The following is a 20,899-nucleotide window of genomic DNA, read 5'->3' on the forward strand; positions in this document are numbered from 1 at the left end:
GAGAGAGAGAGAGAGAGAGAGAGAGAGAGAGAGAGAGAGAGAGAGAGGGAGAGGAGAACAAGGCAGGCCAAAGGCATGCCATCTGGAGTAATCCTTACTTCTTGCCTTCTATCTGAGATGCAGGCTGAGAAGTCTGTAGGGACTGCCTAGGATGCTGTTGCCTCTTAAGTTGGCCTTAATGGTACCACTTCTTACTTTCAGACTTTGTTTACAAGGGGATTTTGGCGGGCTCCTTCAGGCTCTAGACTTCCCACAGCATCAATGATTTGCAATAAATCTGTATTTCCAACCTAAATGAACTGTTTCTCTGGCTGCCCGCTTATGGTGAGGCCCTTCAGGAAGAGACCTTCAGATAGGACCCATGGAGGCATGGCAGCGGCTACTGGTGGTGTCTGTCAGTTTAAGCCCAGGTTCTGAGGACTCTTCATGGATGGTGGATACATATAAAACTAGGGGAACTCAGCATTCCAGAGCAGAATGAGGATTCTGTCAGATTATTTCTTAGTCCACTGCTCACCTTGCTTTACTCTCTTTTGCTGTGACCATGGGACAGTCATTAATGTCCCTCTGTGAGGGTTTGGCTTTCCAGGGACATAGGAGCTTCCAGAGAACAAGCACAGTGCTCGCCAAAGATGACTTCCTGTCAGTGCTGAAGTCTATACTGTTGACTGGCTTGGGTAAAAATCTCTCCTGCATTCTTGCTATCCAAGGACTTATGGGAAAGCACTAAGGAGTACTTTCGAAAGGCAGAGAAAGGACAATGCCTCAAACTAGCTTCGTGTTGCAAACACAGGGAATTTCCCCCTCCATTTCAGACTGATTTGAAATAAAACATCTCAATAGTTGGCATATGATTGATGAGATATTATCTTCCCAAATACTTTATAAGAGGGTAGTTGTTGAAAATGTTGGGGAGTATTATTTCTAAAATTCTTATCCTCATGAAGGATCTAGGGAGAAATGAGTTCAAATGACATCAGAGACACATGCTGAATTCAGATGAACCTTTCTAAAGAGAGGACACATACTTCTTACATTTAGGATGTTGGGCAAGGGATTCTGTAGTTATCAGAGATGCTGATTGTCCTGGAGAGAGTAGAGGAAACAGCTTGGATCTTTTCTCTACAGCAAATGTGATTTTATTGAGGTCTTGAGAGAGATTTGGAGACAAACCAAGTTACTCCACATTGGTTCATCATAGAGTTCATGCTAAGGTCAAGGTCAAGGATGCAAATGTGTCCAAGCAGACTATTATCCCCTCTTTAGTAACTCTTCAGACATCATTAATCAGTGAATCCTGGCATCTTCTCCTGAGCCTAGAAAGAACCTGAAAACCATTGCAACACCCAGGCTAAGACCTGAAAGGAAGACAAGCTGGCATTCAAGAGAAGACCTACTTGTCATTTCTGATCTGGGTCACATGGGAGGATCTCCAGAAGGAAGACTAGAATATGCATCCCATCTCTCTCCTACTTCCACCCTCAGGTCTGAAATAAGCAACAGTGAGAAATGCATCTATACAATGTATAGTCTTCCACGGCTGTTGCTGATCTGCATACTGTATATTAGATGGTCTATGTGGATGGATGACAAGGTGACCTCAGATCACCACCAGTGGTGTTCCATGGCATCTCTTACTCCCACAAGATAGGGGAGGGAAACAATTGACTACTGTCTATATTAATTGACAAAAGGGTTTATTTTCTCCTTTTTCTTTTGCACAAACTCCAAGAGGTGGGAAAAATAGAATTGTCTAGAAAATAAGAATTGGTTTTTTTTAATACAAACTCAGGAGCCTGGGAAATCAAGTTTAAAATGTGACCTACTTAAATTACTTAGGGAAAAAAGTGAAGAAGAGTCAGGTCACGGTGTTCCTAAAGATAGCCTTTTTCTCAATTTGTTTGATGCAAGCTTGCTGGATGTGTGGGCAGAAATGCAAGACATTGATGCTTGCTGGAAAGCAGGGCACTTCAGAGGCATGGCTGGTACTGACATTAAAGAACCCAAAGGAGACTAATTGGAAGAATGAAACTCAAGGAATTTACTGCCACTGGAATGAAGAACAAAGCCTGCTAGATTTGCTGCATGGAAAGCCAGGAACCCCACCTATAACTGATTCTCAGACACAACTCACCCCAGTGCTTCAAAATAAATATGTGTGGCTCAGATTTGTTCATGCCTTAGAAGCTGAGTGGAAACTGGGAACCTACTTGTATTTTATTTATTGATTGATCGATTGTCTATAATCACATAATGATCATTAGTTTTTAAGACTGGAAAAGAAAATTATTTGGACTCCATATCCCACCAAGAGATAGCACGAAGTAGAAATGAAAATGACAAGGATTCTGATGGCTGCTAGTTTTCATGAGTCAGCTGTGGGATTTAGAAATGGTGACTAAACTTCTTGGGTATTCAGTATCCCCTTTAAAACTCCCTCTCAGAGTGGCTGGAAGGAAGAGGAGGAGAAGTAATTGGATCAAGGAATCAGTAGGAGCTGAGACCTGTCTAGACAAGCAAAGAGCGGTCTCGTGATCTTCCAAACTGGATCCCCAACCTGACTGGAGCGGCTGATATGATAAAAGAAATGTCACAGTTGTCACACATGTGCCATTGTGTACACACACACACATGCACATGTATGCAAACAACACACTACCCCCACAACAAAAAGAGCGCCAGATCACCCCAATGGAAAGAACTTGTCAGCTTCCTTTGTGGTCCTGACTGGTCAGAAGCCACCTGTGAGATGTTTTATCTTTCTCTTTCTCGACCATGTTCCACAGGCTTCCAGGAGTAGAATATTGTGCACTCAAGCTTCTATTTAAAATTAATTAAAATGTGTGTACAAATCGACGATTCCTGTTTTACTAAATCTAGTAAACGGAAGCTTTAAGACTCCCGCAGAAGGAAAATAAATTACCGCTGCCACTAACGACTGACAAGTTAACAGGCTGATGACACAAAAATGACATAATTTAGAGTCACCTAAACGGTGTAAAGCTCATTTTAATGATCAAGCCGGAGTTTCCCCTTCCTAGCGTCTCTGCAAGGGAGATGAATTATCAGTGTTATTTACTTGGTAGGCAGTTAAAGGACCAGCCACTCATTGGTGTTTTAAGAAAAACAAATCCTGTTTACCTGACACTTTCAGTGGAGAGAATACTCAGAGGGAAGGGAGGGGTTGTAGGGGAGGCTTAATATAATGGAGAGGCAAGCTGGTTACAGTTGACAAGCCATCCAGGTTAGCCTGGCACTGGCTATGTAGCGCAGGCTTGCCCCAAACTTGCAGCCTTCTGTTGCAGCTTCCTGAAACCTGGGATTGCAGGTGTGAACCACCATGCCTAATGCTGCAAATCCACTCGAAACTAGTCCTTTAGAAAAAGAGGCTTGAGAATATACTAGATCCTAGTGCCTCAGATATATTGTCAAAGTTGCAGTGTGTACCGCTTGCCTTCATTTCAAACAGATCAGCAAGTACGGACAGGTAACCTAATATTATAAACAGACAGGCTTGGTGGCAGGAAAAAAAGATTGTATCAGAATAGTTGACAATACAACATTTGAGTCAGGGAGGCCAAGCAAAGCTGGGGCTCCCAACGCCAAAATGGGCACTCTACATTCTTTCAAGGAGAAAAAAAAAAGTGTTAGGAAAGGCAGGTTTCACTTAACATCCCTGTAAGGGCATTTTATTTTCTGTAAAACCAAATTGGCCCTTCTTGTACTCTGTACCAAAGAATCAACTCTCTATACAATGTAAAGAGTTGAAGTATTAGGAAGCACTGGAGAGCAATCTTATTTTCTTCAGGAGATATGAAAGATATGCCTTCTAGAGATCACGAAGCAAAGGTGATTACGTTTGATTGCATAAAATTTAAATCTTCTATTTGACAGTGGATACCAGCCTGAAACAAAAACCAGGCCGTAATCGACATTGGGAAGACAGATCTTAATGTGTTTTACAGGATAAAATTTACTATTCAACATGCACAAGAACTCTATAAATCAACACAAAGAGACAGACAAATTGAAAAGTAGGCAAACTGCATCAGAAATAATACAGCTTGCTGGTATGAAGGCCATTCAGATCCTGCAATAATTACATACAAACTTAAAGACTACAGAGATGTAAGGCTAGGCTTCTCAGGCTGGAAGTGAAACTGAAGAGCTGTTTATAGCCCGGAAGTGCTGTCAGGGTTTAGGGGTTCTGGGTTCGGTGGGTACAGTTGCTGAAGGAGGGGCATCCCAGCTGACAGAAAAATGCTGTGTTATGGAACATAGACCCTATCCAATTCGGTGGTATCTTAAGTCTACACTTCAGTTTTCCTTGCCTATTAAAAATGGGCAGAAGAGTGAATGGGGAATTTTGAAAGTGGAATTAAGGAGGGGGAAAATGCCCAGATTCTTCAGGCACTGTGTGTGTGTCTGCGCACGTGTGTGTATGTAGGAGGACTCTCAATGAGATGCGGATGCCTTCTTGCAGGTAGGGGCAGAGGCCCTGGCTCCAGGGATGGGGGTGGGGCAGCTTCTGAAGAACCAACTTCCTCATTCCCGTTCTGTCAAATGGCACATTTAAGCAAGAAAGCGACTCAGGGAAGAATTACCAGAAGGACAAAAAACTCATCAGGTGTGTCAAATCTCTGACATTCAGGAGCCACGTGGGGAAAGCAGCACACGCTGACTTAAGCATGAAAGTATGGATGCTTTAATTAATCCGGGGTGAGTTTAATTGCTTTAGTTAAGTGGAAATCGGGTTAAAAATGATGCAGAGCATGCTGGGGTGTGTTAAAAACATGACATATGAGTTGGATGAATCGATAAATTAAAAGTGCACAGATGTTTTAATTAAACCCAGGGAAGTTAACGAAGATCGCAAGAGACTTTTAAGCCTATGATTAATTCAATTCATTTAAAATACCTGTAGAGATATGGAGATGCCTCCATTTTGAGAGTTAAAAGTTCTCAATCGATAAGTACTTAAGCTGCTTTTTAAAAAAAAAGTCCGAGGGGCGTGTGTCTGTGGCAACAGCACTGGTTACATATGAATATTTAAGAACTTTGGCATAATATATCAAGCGCCTCTGCTGTACAAGTCCGCAGTGAAGTTGCTTACGTTTTTTTGTCGGGGTTGAAGCATTGAGATAAATTTGTAACTTCACCGTGCCCCCGCTGTCCACAAGCACGGGAGTGTCCCGCAGGCACGTTGGAAAGCTGAGTTCACCTCTGTGTCTGGGAGGAGGGACTCCTAGAGAGGCTGGTAAACTAGACAGAGTTTCCTGTTGTCTTTCCCCCTAGTTGTCTGAGCAGACATTTACAGTAAAATTTTTTTTTAACCTTTAAAGGGAGTTCCTGTGGAAATTGAAAGAAAATGAAATAATGCTGTGGGACCTGGCTCATGGTAAGAAATCAATAGATATTATTTTATTACTATTATTTTCATTAGGAGAAAATTGTACCAACTAGTTACAGGGTAGAATGTCTGTCCCCTATTCCAGCCTAAGTCCTTTCTAGAAACAGGAGTTGTTTCCTGTGTAAGTTTTTCTGAAACAATGGGGTTTCCCCTAATTCAGGGGCCTCATTGACTTCCCCAGGATTAAGCACCCTCTGCTAGGACTCTTCAGTGATTAGTCAAGTGGTTTAGGAAGAGAAAATAAGAGGCTGTTTGTGCTTTGTTTCAAAAGTAAAGTAACCTAGAGACTCGGTCTCATTGGGCAGTCTCAGCTGAGTTCCAGGGCAGCATGATCCAGATTAATACTCAGATTTGAATGTCTGTAAGTTACAAGCCATAAGTCTAGGCCTCCAGGCTGAAGACTCTGGGGACCGAGCAAGCTCTTGAAGTCTCAGGCTTACTGAATTAGAAAGTGTGACTAGAGTCCAGTAGATAGTGTATTGAGATGATTCAACAAGGTACCAATGCAGGGACCAGTAATCAAGCAGCAGAGGGTATTTATAAAACACCACCTGGATGGGGCACAGTGGTGAATGCCTGATATCCCAGCACTTGGGAGGCTGAGGCAGGAGGATTGCCATGAGTGTGAAATCTGACTACTAGGCCATCTTGGGCTATAGAATGAGACCCTGAGACCCTGTCTCACAAAACCAAAACAAACAAACAAACAGACAAATAAATAAACCTTCTAAATATCCCTGCCTCTCTTTCCTAAGATCCAGTTTCCTTAGCTGTGAGATAAAGATAACGCTCTCTGTGGAGAGATGAGACCACATCATTCATGTGAAGTGCTCTGCGTGGTGCCAGGGACGTAGTTCATCTTTGATATGTGGTAGCACTTATCCTTGTACCAGTCTGTTAAACGTGACTTTGCTCAGTGTGGCTGCTCAGTCACTTGCTGCAGAACACGTTCTGGGTACATCTGCTTCCAGCCCCTCCTTCTGGGTCTAGCTGCTAAGAAATCCTTGCACAGTTGCTTCTTCAAACCAGGCGAGGGATCGGGAAGAGGAAGGGGTGGGTTGGTAAACTGTAATAGGCTGTGGAACATTCTGGGGGGTGGGGGCAGCAGCCATGATCCTGGCTCATCTGCATACAGGGGTGACAGAGGGAGGCAAAGCAACCCAGGTGGGGTAGACAGGACCCAAGCACACTTCATGAGGGAGCATGGCCCCCGTGTAAGAGGCAAAGTGATTCTTTGTCAAGGATGCTCTGAAGGAGGTATTTCTGTGGTAGTGGGAGAACCACCCCTTTCACCGCTGTCTGGAAGGAGCTGAGGGCTTGTTCCTTATTCTTGGGGAGCAGAGAAAACAGGAAAGCAGGTACCAGGGAAGAACCAGTCACAAGGACAGCCTGACTGGGCTGCTGGCAGTGTTTATTGTCAGGGCTTAGAGAGCCATGGCTGCCTGGAACGGGGGTATCTACTTAACAGTACACTTATCTGTGGCCATTAGGGTCACATCCTCAAATCTGCCCCTGCCACGTGACCTTATTCTCCTCGGCATCAGAGGCTTGTTCTGAAGGTTAATTTAACATTTCTGGAGTGTGTCAGCATGCCGTCATATTCTGCACACTTTTCACGCTTGCTCATGTTCACATTTCCCAGCAAGGCAACCATGCCCAGTATATTGAAGACAAGACTGAGGCTCTGAAAAGCTTAAGGATTGTCCAAAACAGGCACAGTTAACTAAGGAAGCACAGAGTCAAATCAAGCAAATTTCAACTCTATAGCTTCCGTTTTCCACCACGCCATCGTTTGGAGAACACTTGCGGGTTGTGAATGGGTGTCTCCTTTCTGTGAGCACTTCTTTCTTTGTGTTATCTACCCCCTAGCTTGTGTGTGTTCCTTCAGCTCACCCTTGTACCATTGTTGACTGGCTGTCACGGGCACAGATTACTCTGATGGATTAGCACCGTGTTCCCCAGCACTCACATTGGTCACATGTCCAGCAATGATTTTAACTTTGTTAGCCCTGTCCTTTAACTTGAAGCCATCAAGCATCTTAGCAAATACATATTATATCCTGGGTGCCAAACTAAGGACAAGGACAAAGATAACCATTACCGCTTTTGGTCAGCAAGAGGAAGTGAGCTATCTTTCCAGACAGAACAGCAGGGCACAACAGAGCCCTACCCCCAACCCTTTATGTTTTCTACATCTGAGTGACACCAGGGTTATTTGTGAGAGAGTTTCTGGAGGGTGCTGGTCTATGACCTTGACTTCCACAAAAGACCATCAGTTGAATAGTAAAGGCTGGGGATGATGGGCCTTTTCCAGCACAGAAGCTATGAGAAATGAGTGGTCCCTATACTTTGATGGGGTGAGTTGTAGAATCTGTGGCCATTAATCTATTTTGGCCTTTGTGGGCTATATGGAGCAAAAGCAGCATAGATCATGGTATTGACACCTTTCTAAGACATTTGTTCTTGGTAGACCTTTAACATCATTCTACGACATTTGTTCTTTGGTATGTGGCCCCTGAACACCTGTTGGGCCCTCAGAGGCTTGATCTGAGACACCCATATACCATCCCGTAGCTTAACCGCCTGGCATCAGGGATGAACCTGGAAACTCGAATTCGTGATAACCTCCCCAGATGCATAACTACAGACAGTTGGACAGATGACTGGAAGCCACTGAGGATATTTGAGAAGAGCAGCAACAACTGGGGAGAGGTCTGAGAGAGCTCCAGAGATGGAAGAGGAGGAAAGCAGTGCAGAAAGGCTGGTGGCCAGTACACAGGGGAGGGGACCTGAGGACAGGATAGAGACATAGAGTGGAAGAGTGGCAAAGGGTAGGAAGATGGTAAGGAAACCCCTCCTGGCTACTCAGGGACTATGGCTAGGGGACCAGGGTTAAAGTCAAATGGTCTTGGTTTCAAATTCTGGCTCTGCCATTTCTTTTTAGTAAACCCTTAAACACTCGTTTGTTTTTTTTTCTCCCTAGCAGATTTAAAACTCAGTCCTCTCATGCATACCAATCACATTCACTCTGAAGAAACCATGTCATTGTTATTCTTCATCTCTTTTGTGGCCCGTCGCATGACCAGTCTACTAGGAAGAGTTTATGCCCAGCTGTCGGTTCAAATCTCAGGAGTAACACTTCCTACCTGGGTAATGACAGCAAGTTATTTAACCTCTTGGGTCCCTCATTTTCTTCATCTCTAAGGGGATGTATACATCAGGGCTGCTGGTGATTCAGTGTCACAGTTATGCAGCTTCTCAGAGCAGTGGTCTGTACACTGTAAGGAGTCAATAAATGTCCGTGATGATGATGATGATGGTGATGATGATGATGATGATTGTGGTGAGAGCTTGATTTAAGGACTAGAATGTGGCCAAGAGGGACCAGGTTGAGGGGGTACATTTGCCTGTTAGAAGGGAAATGGTAAGATCCTTGCTTCTTCTTTTCAAGGTTCTCCGAGCTGGATAGGAGCTGAGCCTCACCCCTAGAGAAAAAGAAACTTTATGTTCCCATGCTCCTGGCATGTCTGGGGCTCCATTGACAGCTGTTTGGCAGCAGGAGCTGTCGTTTCTAATAGCTATTAAAGTCAGGTTACCTAACAGCTATGGCTCAGGGTTGTTACAGTGGGTTGGAGCCTCCAGTTCAGCCCAAATAAGCCATGAGAGCATAAGCTGAGGAGAGTTCAGCAGCCTCAGTGTACTTCTGAAAAGCAAGGAGACTCGGCATACAAGTCTAGGAAAAGTGAAGTCAGCACACGGCCTTGAGATCAAAGTAAGAGGAGAAGGACTAATAACTCTGAGCCTCTACCCCACAACCAACAAGCTTTAAAGCAACAGGGGAGCCACGGGACAGGAAGAGCAATGACAGGGAACCAGGACAGTGAAGAACCACAACTTGGATGAGAAGTGGGATTACAGCTGGTCCAGAGAATCAACTGATGAAAAAAAAAGGTATGAACTACTGGGAAATAAATGACATTTCCCTGAATCCGAACAGATTTCTTAGTCTGTGTCATGGCAGGCATTATCCTTCATGGTGGGTTCCTCATTGGAGTTTCTTTTAGATTTTCTTTTATTCCTTTTATTAACTGGCTACTTTCATAAGTCCTTGATAAACTGTTTATTAAAATAAAACAAAAAACAAAAAACAAAAAAACCCAAAACTAAACCAGGTATCCAGGTATGGTGGTGCATGCCTATAATCTCAGCAGTTAGGAGGTAGAGGCAGAAGAATTAGGAATTTAAGGCTAGCCTCAGCTATAAAGGGAGTTCAGGGTCAGCCTGGGCTATATGAGACTCTGTTTTATAAAACAACAAGAAAAAATAATTAACTTTAGGAACTCTTCTTGAAGGTACCACGTTCCTACAAACAGGCTGTGAGCACCTGGCCCAGGTTATCAGATACACCGGTGTGATCAAGCTGGTTCCTCCCTAGATGGTGAGGCCTGGTGACATTCAAGCATCTGTGAAATTCCCACATACCTTCTGCTATGGCACTGTACCCTGATTCCCAGGAAATGCATTTGACCAGGGTTCAACTTTTCCACCTGTTTGATCTCACTTCCGGGGCCACTTTGCATGTGGCCTCTGTGTGGTGTGGCCTGCATGTCTCCCTCTCTGGGCCCTGCTGGTATGATTAATCTTTTATACTCATCTTCCTGTCTAGTGTGATTTCCAAGGCTGTGTTGCAGGATCCTGAGAGACTCCCCAAATTATAATATGTCACTTCTATGCTTCATAGACTTCCTGACCTCCTCCTTAGTAACATCTGGACACTAGACATTCCCATCACAATGTAGTACAATGAGCCACTTGTTTTCTATGTGCTTCTGGAAGCAGAACCTAGGGTTGCTTTGTACACCTTGTGTTTCTGGCTCTTTATGCAACAGTCTTTTCCTAGTAGTCATGCAACAAGCATTTGCATGGTTAAGTTCCCTCAGCTGACTTGGAGTGTCATGGTAGAACCAGCTAGTGTTCTTCCCTGGTGAGGGTCAGGTCTGTTTTGACCTTGGTGCCCCTGGGAGCCTCAGGACAGCAGTGATTGCAGAATGAGTGCTCTTCACATGTATCCTGATGGTCCCCACACTCTGGGAAAGGATGGCTTCAGACATCTGATGCAGACTGGCAGGTTTATCAGACAACAAGGAAGGGCTGCCTGCGCTGCATATCTGAGGGTATGGAGCTCACAGTGTGAGGTCAAGAGAGTAAATGTGTATTTCTGTCACTTGGACACATACCAGGTCACTTGGCTGTGATGGGAATTGTGCCTGCTAACGTGGCAAATTCTCCCCCTGGCAGGAGGGCCCAAGTTTGCTGGCTGCTTACGATAGCAGACTGGCAGAACCCAAGGCATCCGGGGTACAGCTGTCAGAGCAAGAACAAAGGTGGTGTGAATTCCTGATGAGGGGGACCTTGTGCTCAGGGCATCTGCAGTGTTAAAATCCACAAAGAAGGAAAGAGACGGCCGGGAGATGGACCATGCTCCCGTGGGCAGCAGGAGGCTGAGGACCAACTGCCCTTGCTAGTCCTATGACCTTCCTCTATCAGCCCCAGGCCACTCCCTGCTGACACTAGAGCTGCTTGGGCTCCAAAGTTGTTTGTGAATGGTACTTGTTCAATATCAGTGGAGTTGGGCCTATAACCTATGAGAGTTTTGCCTGTGAGAAATGTAGAGAGAAAACGGCAGGCGTGTGCATATTCATACAACCACATTTAACATTCCTTCATATTCGAATGGGGACTTCATTCATCTTTGATATGACACACTGAGTTCTGTCCCCCCCACACACATATGACATCCATAGTATCTAAAATGCATAACTTCAGTCTAACGACAAATATACCAGACAAGGCCAAACTGAGAGATGTATACAAACTGCCCAAGCAATGCTGTCCAGAAGGGTCAAGGCCATGAAGTACAAGAAGAGTGAAGAACTATTATGGGATATCATGGAGGGACCAAGGCAATATTCCCAATATTCTTAATGCTATGACTCTTTAAAAAAAAAAAACTATACTTTCAGTTAGCTTTTTGAAAAAGTTTGTTTGTTTGTTTATTTATTTAATGAGTGTTCTATCTGCATGTACACTTGCTTGCCAGAAGAGGACATTAGATCCCATTATAGATGGTTGTGAGCCACCATGTGGTTGCTGGAAATTGAACTCAGGACCTCTGGAAGAAGCAGCCAGTGCTCTTAACTGCTGAGCCATCTCGCCAGCCCTACTATGACTCTTTAATACAGCTCCTCATGTTGTAGTGACCCCCAACCATAAAATTATTTCATTGCTACTTCCTGAGTGTAATTTTGCTACTGTTATGAATCATAATATAAATATCCGCTATGCAAGACATCTGGTTTGTGACCCCCGTAGGGACTGAGACCCACAGGTTGAGAACCGCTGGATTTAGGAGTCACGATAATGAAACAACCACATGATTCTGAACCAGATCTGAAAGGAAAGGTGGGGGGAAATATAAATTAATTAAAATTATTGCATGGGTGTTAAGTGTCTGGCTTTTAAATTTAAATTTAAAATGTTGACCTTGTAAGACACTTGGGGGAGACTCTATAGAAATTCTCCTATTTTGGTAACTTGCCTTCCCATCCAAAGTTACATAAAAATTTTAAAATTGTGTGTGTGTGTGTGTGTGTGTGTGTGTGTGTACATGTAGGGAGATCTGGAGATAAGTTTAGGACTCAGTTCTCTTATTCTACCATGTTGGTACACAGCTTGTCAGTTACATTGTCAAACACCTCTACCCACTGGGCCATCTTCACCAGCTCCTAAGGTGACTTTTATGTAAAAACATTAATAAATTTGTCATGGCGTTAGTTAAAATATTACTCAGGTCACATTGTTGATATGTGGACAAACAAGATACTACATATTCAACAATTTGTATATTTGCACAGCATCCCTTACATCCTTAGTATTTGAGGGTAGTGCGAGTGCAGGCTTCAGCATCAGATGAGCACCAGGTGCTGGGATTAGACCTCCCCTGCTGGAAGCCATCCAGGCAGCTGAAGCCTGTTTGTTAATCTATTTTCACACAGGCGCACTTCAGGTGCTCTGTCAGTCTCAGGAGCCAGAGCCTATGGGACAAGGTGCTTAAACTTGGATTTCCCTAAGAATCTAGGCATTGCATGGACATTCAGGTTTACTGTTGGATTTTTGCTTTTTGTTTTGGTGTGTTTTGCAGAACTGGGGATTGAACACGGGGCCCCATGAATCTCATGAACGCTCTATGATACAAGCCCCAGCTCTCACTGCTGGATTCTTAGTAAGTCATAAGCAATTAGAAGATGATTTAGATATTCATTGTGGTAGGAAAGATGAGTCTTTAGTTATTTTTATTTAAAATACATGCAATATTTTATATATATATATACACACATATATGTATATATGTGTGTGTGTGTGTGTGTGTGTATAACACACATATATACATATTTGTTTTTCAAGATAGGGTTTCTCTGTGTACTCCTGGCTGTTCTGGATCTTGAGCTGTACACCAGGCTGGCCTTGAACTCAGGGATCTGACTGCCTCTGCCTCCCAAGTGCTGAATTTAAAGGTGTGCGTTACTACTACCCCAAAAGTCTCTGGTTATTTTTAAGTGGGCATGCATTCACATTTCATATTCATGACAACCAATTCTAGTCTCTTTTCTCAATTTTTGCTTTTGGTATCAGTCTTTAAAAAAATAAAAATATCTATATATATATATACACAATGAATTGATTTAAAAGTAAGTTAGTAAAAATACTGATGTTAAAAAGCAATAGACAGGTACATTGAAGATCAAAGTTTGGGAGACAAGGGCTTAGAATCAGAAGGGAGGATACATGGTCGTTACAAAGTAACTTGACCAGTGGCCATTTCAAAAACACTGAGGGAGTGGCACCTTTAGGGCAGAGAGGCAAGTACTTGCTTCCCATGCTCTTAAACCAGCGGTGCCTACAATAAATGAGGGGCACAGTGAAAGGCAATTTCATTCTTTAAGTGCCTCAATTTCACCCATCATATACATAAACAGTTAAATTAAAATATGCATACAAGTTCAAAAGTCAATTTCAGGAACGGACATTGGGTAGGAAGGAATAACTCCACTTAGCAGCCACTCAATTGTTTCACAAGGATCAATTATATACTATGGCTAATGCACACTTTGGGGGGGGGGTTAACCCAGCCACAGCACAGGTGGCGAATGCAAAACACACACCAGGAGTCCTTTTAAACAGCTAAATGCACACTCCATTACAGATCCATAATGCAGAATGGACACGCATCTGCAAATGGATTCAGAGTGGAGAGTCCTTAAATGGCTGGGTACTTGGGTCTGAAAGGCCAGTAACTGGATGTGCAGTCAGAGCACACATGGTTTTTAGGATTAATAATACATCGATGTGTGTCAGTGTTAATACACATTTACAGCTCACAGCCCGCGCGGCTGAGTGTTCAGCCCATTTGCAGCCACGTATAAAAGGGCGACTCAGTCCTTCCCCTCATTAATGCCTTCACTCCCAGGAAAATTAGATTACACAAGAAAAGCCATTCAGATGATATTGAGGTCTGCCTTTCTTCAAGCCTTCACTAGGAAAAGCACTCGACACAGCAATGCAGGGTCAACCTCCATCCCCCACTGGGGCCCCTTAGAGCCAGCACTGGAATGAGCCAACAGTCTGTCATTCCCCTCAGGGTTGTATCCCTGTGTCTTGGAACATGAATGTGCTGTGCTGGAACACAGCAAAGGAAACGGTTCACAGGCTTCTTGGTTCTTATCTTTCCATATCCAGTAAGTTGACCAAACCTGTGTGTTGTGGGACAGAGGTGGTGTCTTAGAAATGAGCGCCACACAGATGGCCACCAATGCCAGGGCTTCCAGGATATGAAAGTTTCCTTCACTTAGCACTGAGTACTCATCAGGATGCAAATCTCAAATCTTTAAGCTGTGGAGTGTATCGAGATACTATTCTTTTGGAGCAAGAGTTTCGAGGGATGGACGAAGGAACGGTGTTACTTAGCATGTGGCAGCTTTACTGAGTATTAGCGTCAAGGCAGGTAACTCTCAGTGAAATACAAATAAAGAGGAAGACTTAAATATAAGAATAGACTGAAATATAAGTAAGGCAACGAAAACCAATCCCGCTGGAACCTTACAATGTACTCTGTCAAGGCCCCTCGGTTCCAGTACTACTTACTACGGAGTTAGTACTTAATACTAGTACTCTACTTTATGTGTACCTTAAACTGCTCCAATTGAACGTCGCATGCCAGCCTCCCTTTTCTGGATAAGGAAACCAGAGTTCAGAGGTGCCAACTGACTTGCATAAGGTCACAAAGGGACGGAGATGTGCAAGCACAGAGTTGAGAGTGGAAAATCAAAGCTGAGAGATGGCTCTTAATGTCCTGATCCCTGTTTCCTGAACTTCCTGTTGGTGGGTGGATACCCTGTGTTGTAGGTGGTATCTCGGATTTTAGACAAAGGAAACAGAGTAGGTCAATGCAACACTTGGTAAACATACTTGTGTACTTTGGGACATCTGTGTGTATATTTGTGCTCCTAACTATACTTGATGCTTAGGGCCACATCAAGGTCACACTGAAGGTCTCTTACAAGTCAGGTGGGCAGCCCCTAAATTCCCTGTTCTTTAGAGAGTCATTTTCTTTCTTAAATTACCTTCCCCCAAGAATCCCAAGGCCCCAGCCATTCTTCGCAAAGCAGTCTAGATAAATTAATAATACAATTTAAAACCAATTCCATGAAGATAAATAGCACTTCCTAGATTAAGAGTGTAGCTGGCCAGAATGAATGAAATTTACTAACCCTGAGATGCTTAATCTTCCATTACATAGAAGCTAATGATTATAAGAAAGGAGTGATGGTAATTCACTTCTGCTTTTACAGGAAATCCGACCATCTCATTTTGAGCAAATCTTTCTTCTCAGCACACCTCAGTGCCAAGGCTGACTGCCTTACTCCTATAGGCGCACTGACTGCTGGTTATATATTAAAACCCGCTCCTTGCCGAATGGGGAGCCTATGCGCATGCGTGGGTTTACAGTGTCCCAGTGCGGAAGACTTACTGGGAAGGCATCCAGGGTGCTCTTTCTCTTACCCACCCCCTGCAGGGAAGTGATGACACCTACCTTTAGCGCAGTCTGCACCTAGGAATCCTGGGAAACAGTGACACAGTCCAGACACGCATTCTCCGTTCCCGTGGCAGTTCCGTGGACAGTCCTGCACTGAATCTGAAAGAGAGAGATCAAGCAATGACCTTCTCCTGTGCTCTCGTGCAGTCATTTAGTGAGCAGTCACCTGCCATTTCATTCGTAAAGATCCAAGAGCGGGTGGCGAGGGTCAGGAGTGAGTGAAGTGAGAGAACAGGGAAGGTGGGGCGGGGAAGGTGGGGTTAAGGGCAGTGTGAGAACCGAGTGGGAGGAAGCGCCACTCTGCCCGTGCGACGCACATTGGCCTGCAGGAAGGGTAGGACAGAGTTTGAATTTTATTTATTTTATGAAGATTTATTTATATTTTATGTGCATGAGTGTTTTGCCTGCTTATATGTCAGTGCACTGTATGCATGTAGTACCCATGAAAGCCAGGAGAAGGTGTTAGATTCTCTGGAAGACAACAGGCAGTTGTGAGTTGCCATATAGGTGCTGGGAATCAAACCCAAGTCTTCTGCAAGAGCAACAAGTGTTCTTAACTGCTAAGCCATCTCTTCAGCTCCCTTTTTGTTTATTTGTTTGTTTGTTTTTGAAGAAACTGTCTGTTTGTATTTAAATACTTTGGAAGTTTCCACATCTGGATATTAGTTTTTGGGCACTAGGCCCTCTATCTGCCACGCCGTCACGCCTTCACCATGATGGCACTCTGTTCATTTCAGCTGTAGCTTGGAATATGGGATCTAAGAGTCTAGCCTAGGCAGGCAGTGGTGGCACACGCCTTTAATCCCAGCACTTGGGAGGCAGAGGCAGGCGGATTTGTGAGTTAGAGACCGGTCTGGTCTACAGAGTGAGTCCCAGGACAGCCAGGGTTACACAGAGAAACCCTGTCTCAAAAAACCAACCCCCCCCCCAAAAAAAAAAGTGTAGCCTAAGGTATAGAGGGTCAGGCAGGTGTTCCTATCTCAGGCTTGTAATGAAAAATGTTCTTCATCCTTAGGAATTAAAATATAAGAAAAGTCCAAATGTAATAATATGCTGCATGAAATGTTTGCTCGGTGCTGGATAACATATAGGAGTGTGGCTGCATGGCCCAGTGCTCCCTCAGCGTTTTCAGCTTGTGTACATGGCAGGGCGAAACAAAACACTTCTTGAGTGTATCCCTATCTTCAGTGATGTGTGGCTATACTTAAGTCTGACATTCACCTACCCATGTTTTAGGAGTCTGTAAGAAGCAGGTTTTGGGTTTCACGCAGGTTTTTTTCCAACCTTTTCCGTGTATGGGTATCTTGTCTGCATGTGTGTCTGTGTGTTATGGGTGTGCAGTGCCCCTGGAGGCCAGAAGAAGGAGTCAATCCCAGGACTGACGTGCCTGGGGGACTGGGGTAGTAGATGTTTGTGAGTTTCCTTGTGGGTGCTGGGCATTGAGCCCAGGTCCTTCAGAAGTATAGCCAGTGTTCTTGACCTCTGAGCCTTTTCTACAATGGCCCCCTACAATGGTCTTTTAAAGGTTTTTTTTTTTTTTTTTGGTCCTTATTTTCCATGAACATCGCGTAGTCTGCACCTGCTCTGCCCTGTACAGAAGCGTCTCCCTCAGTCTACCTTGTCCTCCTACTCTCATTACGTCTCTCAAGGGATCATTTGGGAACCTTTTCACATTGATTCAGACGGACACAGAAATGGGTGTGTTCTTTCAAAATAGCTCATTTTTGTTTCAAATGAAAACAAGACCCATTTACAGATTCCAAATATCTAAGATGATAAAAAGAAAACATACAAGCTGGTAGGGTCATCATATGACACGATCCAACCCCAGGAATCAAGGTAAATGAGTTGGCGATGGGTACCATTTAGGAGTCACACAACTGATGTCAGGAAGTGTTTCTGCAGCTGAGTTTCTCACACATTCCTCTCCTGTCGAGCACTCACATTATGCGTGGTGGCCATCTTTCTTTCTGCAGCACGTGGTCACCTCTTAGCCCTGTTCTTCCGGAACCAAGCTGTTCTTGGTTTCTGGTTCTCTGAGGAAACTCAGTAAGTGGATTTGCTTCCTTTTTTTTCCCAAAGCTACATAAGAGACTATCGAGCTGGTTTTCTCCATGTCTGGCTGTTTACAGTCTAGCTACGGCTCCTTTGGGTGAGCTCTTTAAAGGGCTGGGAAGCATGCAAAGGTACTTATGTGTGTTATGAGCTCATCATTTATTTAAAGGACATTGTGTGCTTCTGCAGATACAAAAGTCAGAAATTTCAGGTAGGGTTGGAGGACTGTTCTGTCTGGGTTTGCTCCTGGTTCTATATGTCTTGGGAACAGAGGCCTATACTGTTGCCGTATTCTATAATATTCCAGAGCATCTTTTCAGGGCTATGTATGGCCTAGGCAGACAAAGGAACTATTTCTTGAGAGTAAAGGACAGGATCACGAGAATTAATAGAGACAACTGTCTTTCTCTGGATAAGCGAAGTTACTACCCATGCTAAGATCCAGCCTCGGTAAGCATAGGGTTTCTTTCATGCAAGACAACACTTTGTATATATAGGATCACCAGGTCCTCTCCTGATGCCCTGTGGACACTGGAACTTGGAATCTGCACTGTGATGGCTATAGAAATCAATTGCCTGTGATCCTGGAGTCTGCGTACATGTGTGTGTGTGTATGTGTGTGTGTTGCATACATGAACATGTATGCGCATGTGGGGGCTGCAAGTTAGTGTTGAGTGTCTTTCTCTATTGTAAAAACCCTTATATTTTTCTCTCACTGAATTGTGAGCTTGCTGATATTGCTAGACTGGCTAGCCAGCAAACTACAGGAATCCTCTCGACTCTGTTTCCTTAGCACTTAGACTATGGAGATTTATGTGGATGTTAAGAATTGAACTCATGTCCCCATGCTTGCATGGCAAGTGCTCTACTTGCTGACACATATCACAAACCCACCCTGCAGCCTAATGCCTTTTGATGACACCCAGGAAAACAGTGACACACTAATGTGTTAGCTCATACTTAGGGTAAGATCTTAGATCTGTCAGTCTCAGCATAGGGCACAGTGCATTAACTGAACACCTATTATGTACAAGGAACTGAAGTGCCCTTGTCAAATAAAACAGTCTCTACCCTCATAATACTTTCCACTGTCACAGAGAATATAAGAAACCCTGCCTCCCACCATCAAACAAGTAAGTAAAAATTATAGTAAGTTCTTTGCATAGAGTAGGGTACGCAGCAGGTAACAGAAGGAAACCCCTTAAAGGGGATGGGTGAAATGGGCCTCCCTCTTTCATATGATACCAAAGAAGGATGCATTGTGACGGGCAGATGAGGAACTGGTGGAAGAGAGTTCTGGGTAGGAGGAACAGCTTATGCAAAGGCTCTGAGGTGAGGAAGAAGTGAAGTGAATCCAGGGTGACGGGTGATGGTGAGCCAAAAGCAGAGTGACATGAGTTTGGAGAAATATAGGAAGAGGCGGGGACAGATTATCTGGGATCCCACAGTCCACCAGTGAAGTCAGATCTAATCTTGGGGCTACTGTAAATGTGTGAACATTCTAAACAGAGGAATGCCGACACTTAGCTTGTAGTTTTGGAAGTTGCTCCCCACCTTGAGATAGGGACTGCTTCTCACTGATCATGCATGGTGGCTGGGTGTCTTGGTAGAACTGGAACACGCTGGGGCCGTTGTTCCCAGTTCCCAGTCCCTGACTTTATATCTTCAGGCCTAAAACAGCAAGGGGCTAGGAAGCTCCTTGTCACCATGGTTCTGTATAAGGGGACAGAGGTCTCTGCATGCTCTCCACTTGTCTCAAGACCCAGCTGGGGACATTTATCCTTATGTCTCAGCTTAGATGTCACTCAGTCACTCAGTATCCAGGTGGCTTCTTCCCTCCCTTTTTGTCAGTGTGAGCTTCGTGTCTTTTTCATTCTGTTATTTCTCTCATTTCATTGTGGTGGTCTAGCTTTAATTTTTTTTTCAAGTACCTCATTTCTGATTTCAGGATGAGCCCAGATGCTCATAGATCTGGAGTTTTCAGTGTCTGGCACATAGTAGGCATTTGATGAGAAGTCACAGAAATGTGCTGATGTGTGCATGCGCATATGCTTAAAAAGTTAGAGAATCATGAGTGAGCAAAAACTGTAATGAAGGCTTACTGAACATTTCCATTACTTTGACTGAAATCTTACATACGAAGCATTTCTTATTGTTTCTGAGGGGGACAAACCCCATACGGAGATGCTAAATTACAAAAGGACTGCCCTTTTCGGCCTCTTTCCCAAGTATCCATGATTGCTATATTTGAATCAACATGGTTTAAGCTTTTCTGTGGGAGAAACAGTAGAGGTGAGAGCATGCCGGGGAATTCAAGGAGGGTTCTTATTGTTGTTTGCAGCAGTGTGATTTGAAACCAGAGCCTTGCACGTGCCAGACAGGTATTCTACCAACAACCTCTTCCCGACTCCTGGAACTGGGGTGCTCAGTGGAGGTTGACACTGAGTTAATAGAACACCCTTCTGTGGTTCCTGGGAGGATGCTCATTCCTGTAAGGCAGGCTGCATCTCAGGAGGAGACGGGAGAGTCCTGAGTCATGGGTATATTTAGTGAGATCGCCTGACACCCGCCTAACAGTTCCCTTCTATTTCCCATTGTGGGGGTTTTCGTCCTCCTGGCTGCTCTCCGTGGAGGGTGTTCTGATGATAGGTGTGTGGGAAAGAACTTCCGGACCAAATAAAACACTGTTCTTTTCCCACATTTCAGACCAATTGCTATCATTGCTCCATCAAGATGTCTGCCCAACTATTAGGCTGATCACTGTTGACTCTCTCTCTGAGCTATCCAGCATTGATGAGAGGGGTCCTCTGGGGAGAATTGCTATTTCCAGCTTTGACGGGAAGGGAGGATAATGGCTGGGGGTGGGGGTAATCTTCACACTACCTGTCCACAGGAAATGGGGGCAGATGCTATTACAAGGTAACTGGGCCCCCAGAAAGCTGCTGACTCAGGGGATTGAGATACGTTTGGCTGCTACCCAAAGAAATTCATGATTAAGATATCACAGCTGTGTAAAGTCTGCGTTCTGACTTCACATCATTGGTCATGTGACCTTGGGTGGGTCCTTTCCCATCCTTTTAGCCTTGGCATCCTCCAATTCCAAAGGACAGAGAGACTGTGGCCTTTCCTAGCACTGTGGTTAGTCTTTGGGTTGGGTGAACTGAAGGATGCCAATGGTACACGGAGCATCTAGAACATCCCTCCTTGTTCAACAATAATAACAAAAAAAATGGTCTTTGAATTCCTGGGCATGCCCTCCTCATGCCCACTGTTTCTTCCAG

General features: G+C 44.2%; 1 protein-coding gene across 5 annotated transcripts in view; it reads right to left on the minus strand.

Moving 5' to 3' along the window:
- Tenm2 (teneurin transmembrane protein 2) overlaps positions 1 to 20,899 on the minus strand; it is a 939,787-nt gene that overhangs the window by 140,706 nt on the left and 778,182 nt on the right. For all 5 annotated transcript variants that reach the window (XM_028756460.1, XM_028756459.1, XM_028756458.1 and 2 more), the window contains one exon: positions 15,561 to 15,662. In XM_028756460.1, coding sequence (XP_028612293.1) covers positions 15,561 to 15,662 — 102 coding nt within the window. The remainder of the gene's footprint in view (positions 1 to 15,560; positions 15,663 to 20,899) is intronic.

This window comes from Grammomys surdaster, unplaced genomic scaffold (assembly GCF_004785775.1).
Source record: "Grammomys surdaster isolate TR1022 unplaced genomic scaffold, NIH_TR_1.0 126121, whole genome shotgun sequence".
Lineage (NCBI taxonomy): Eukaryota > Metazoa > Chordata > Mammalia > Rodentia > Muridae > Grammomys > Grammomys surdaster.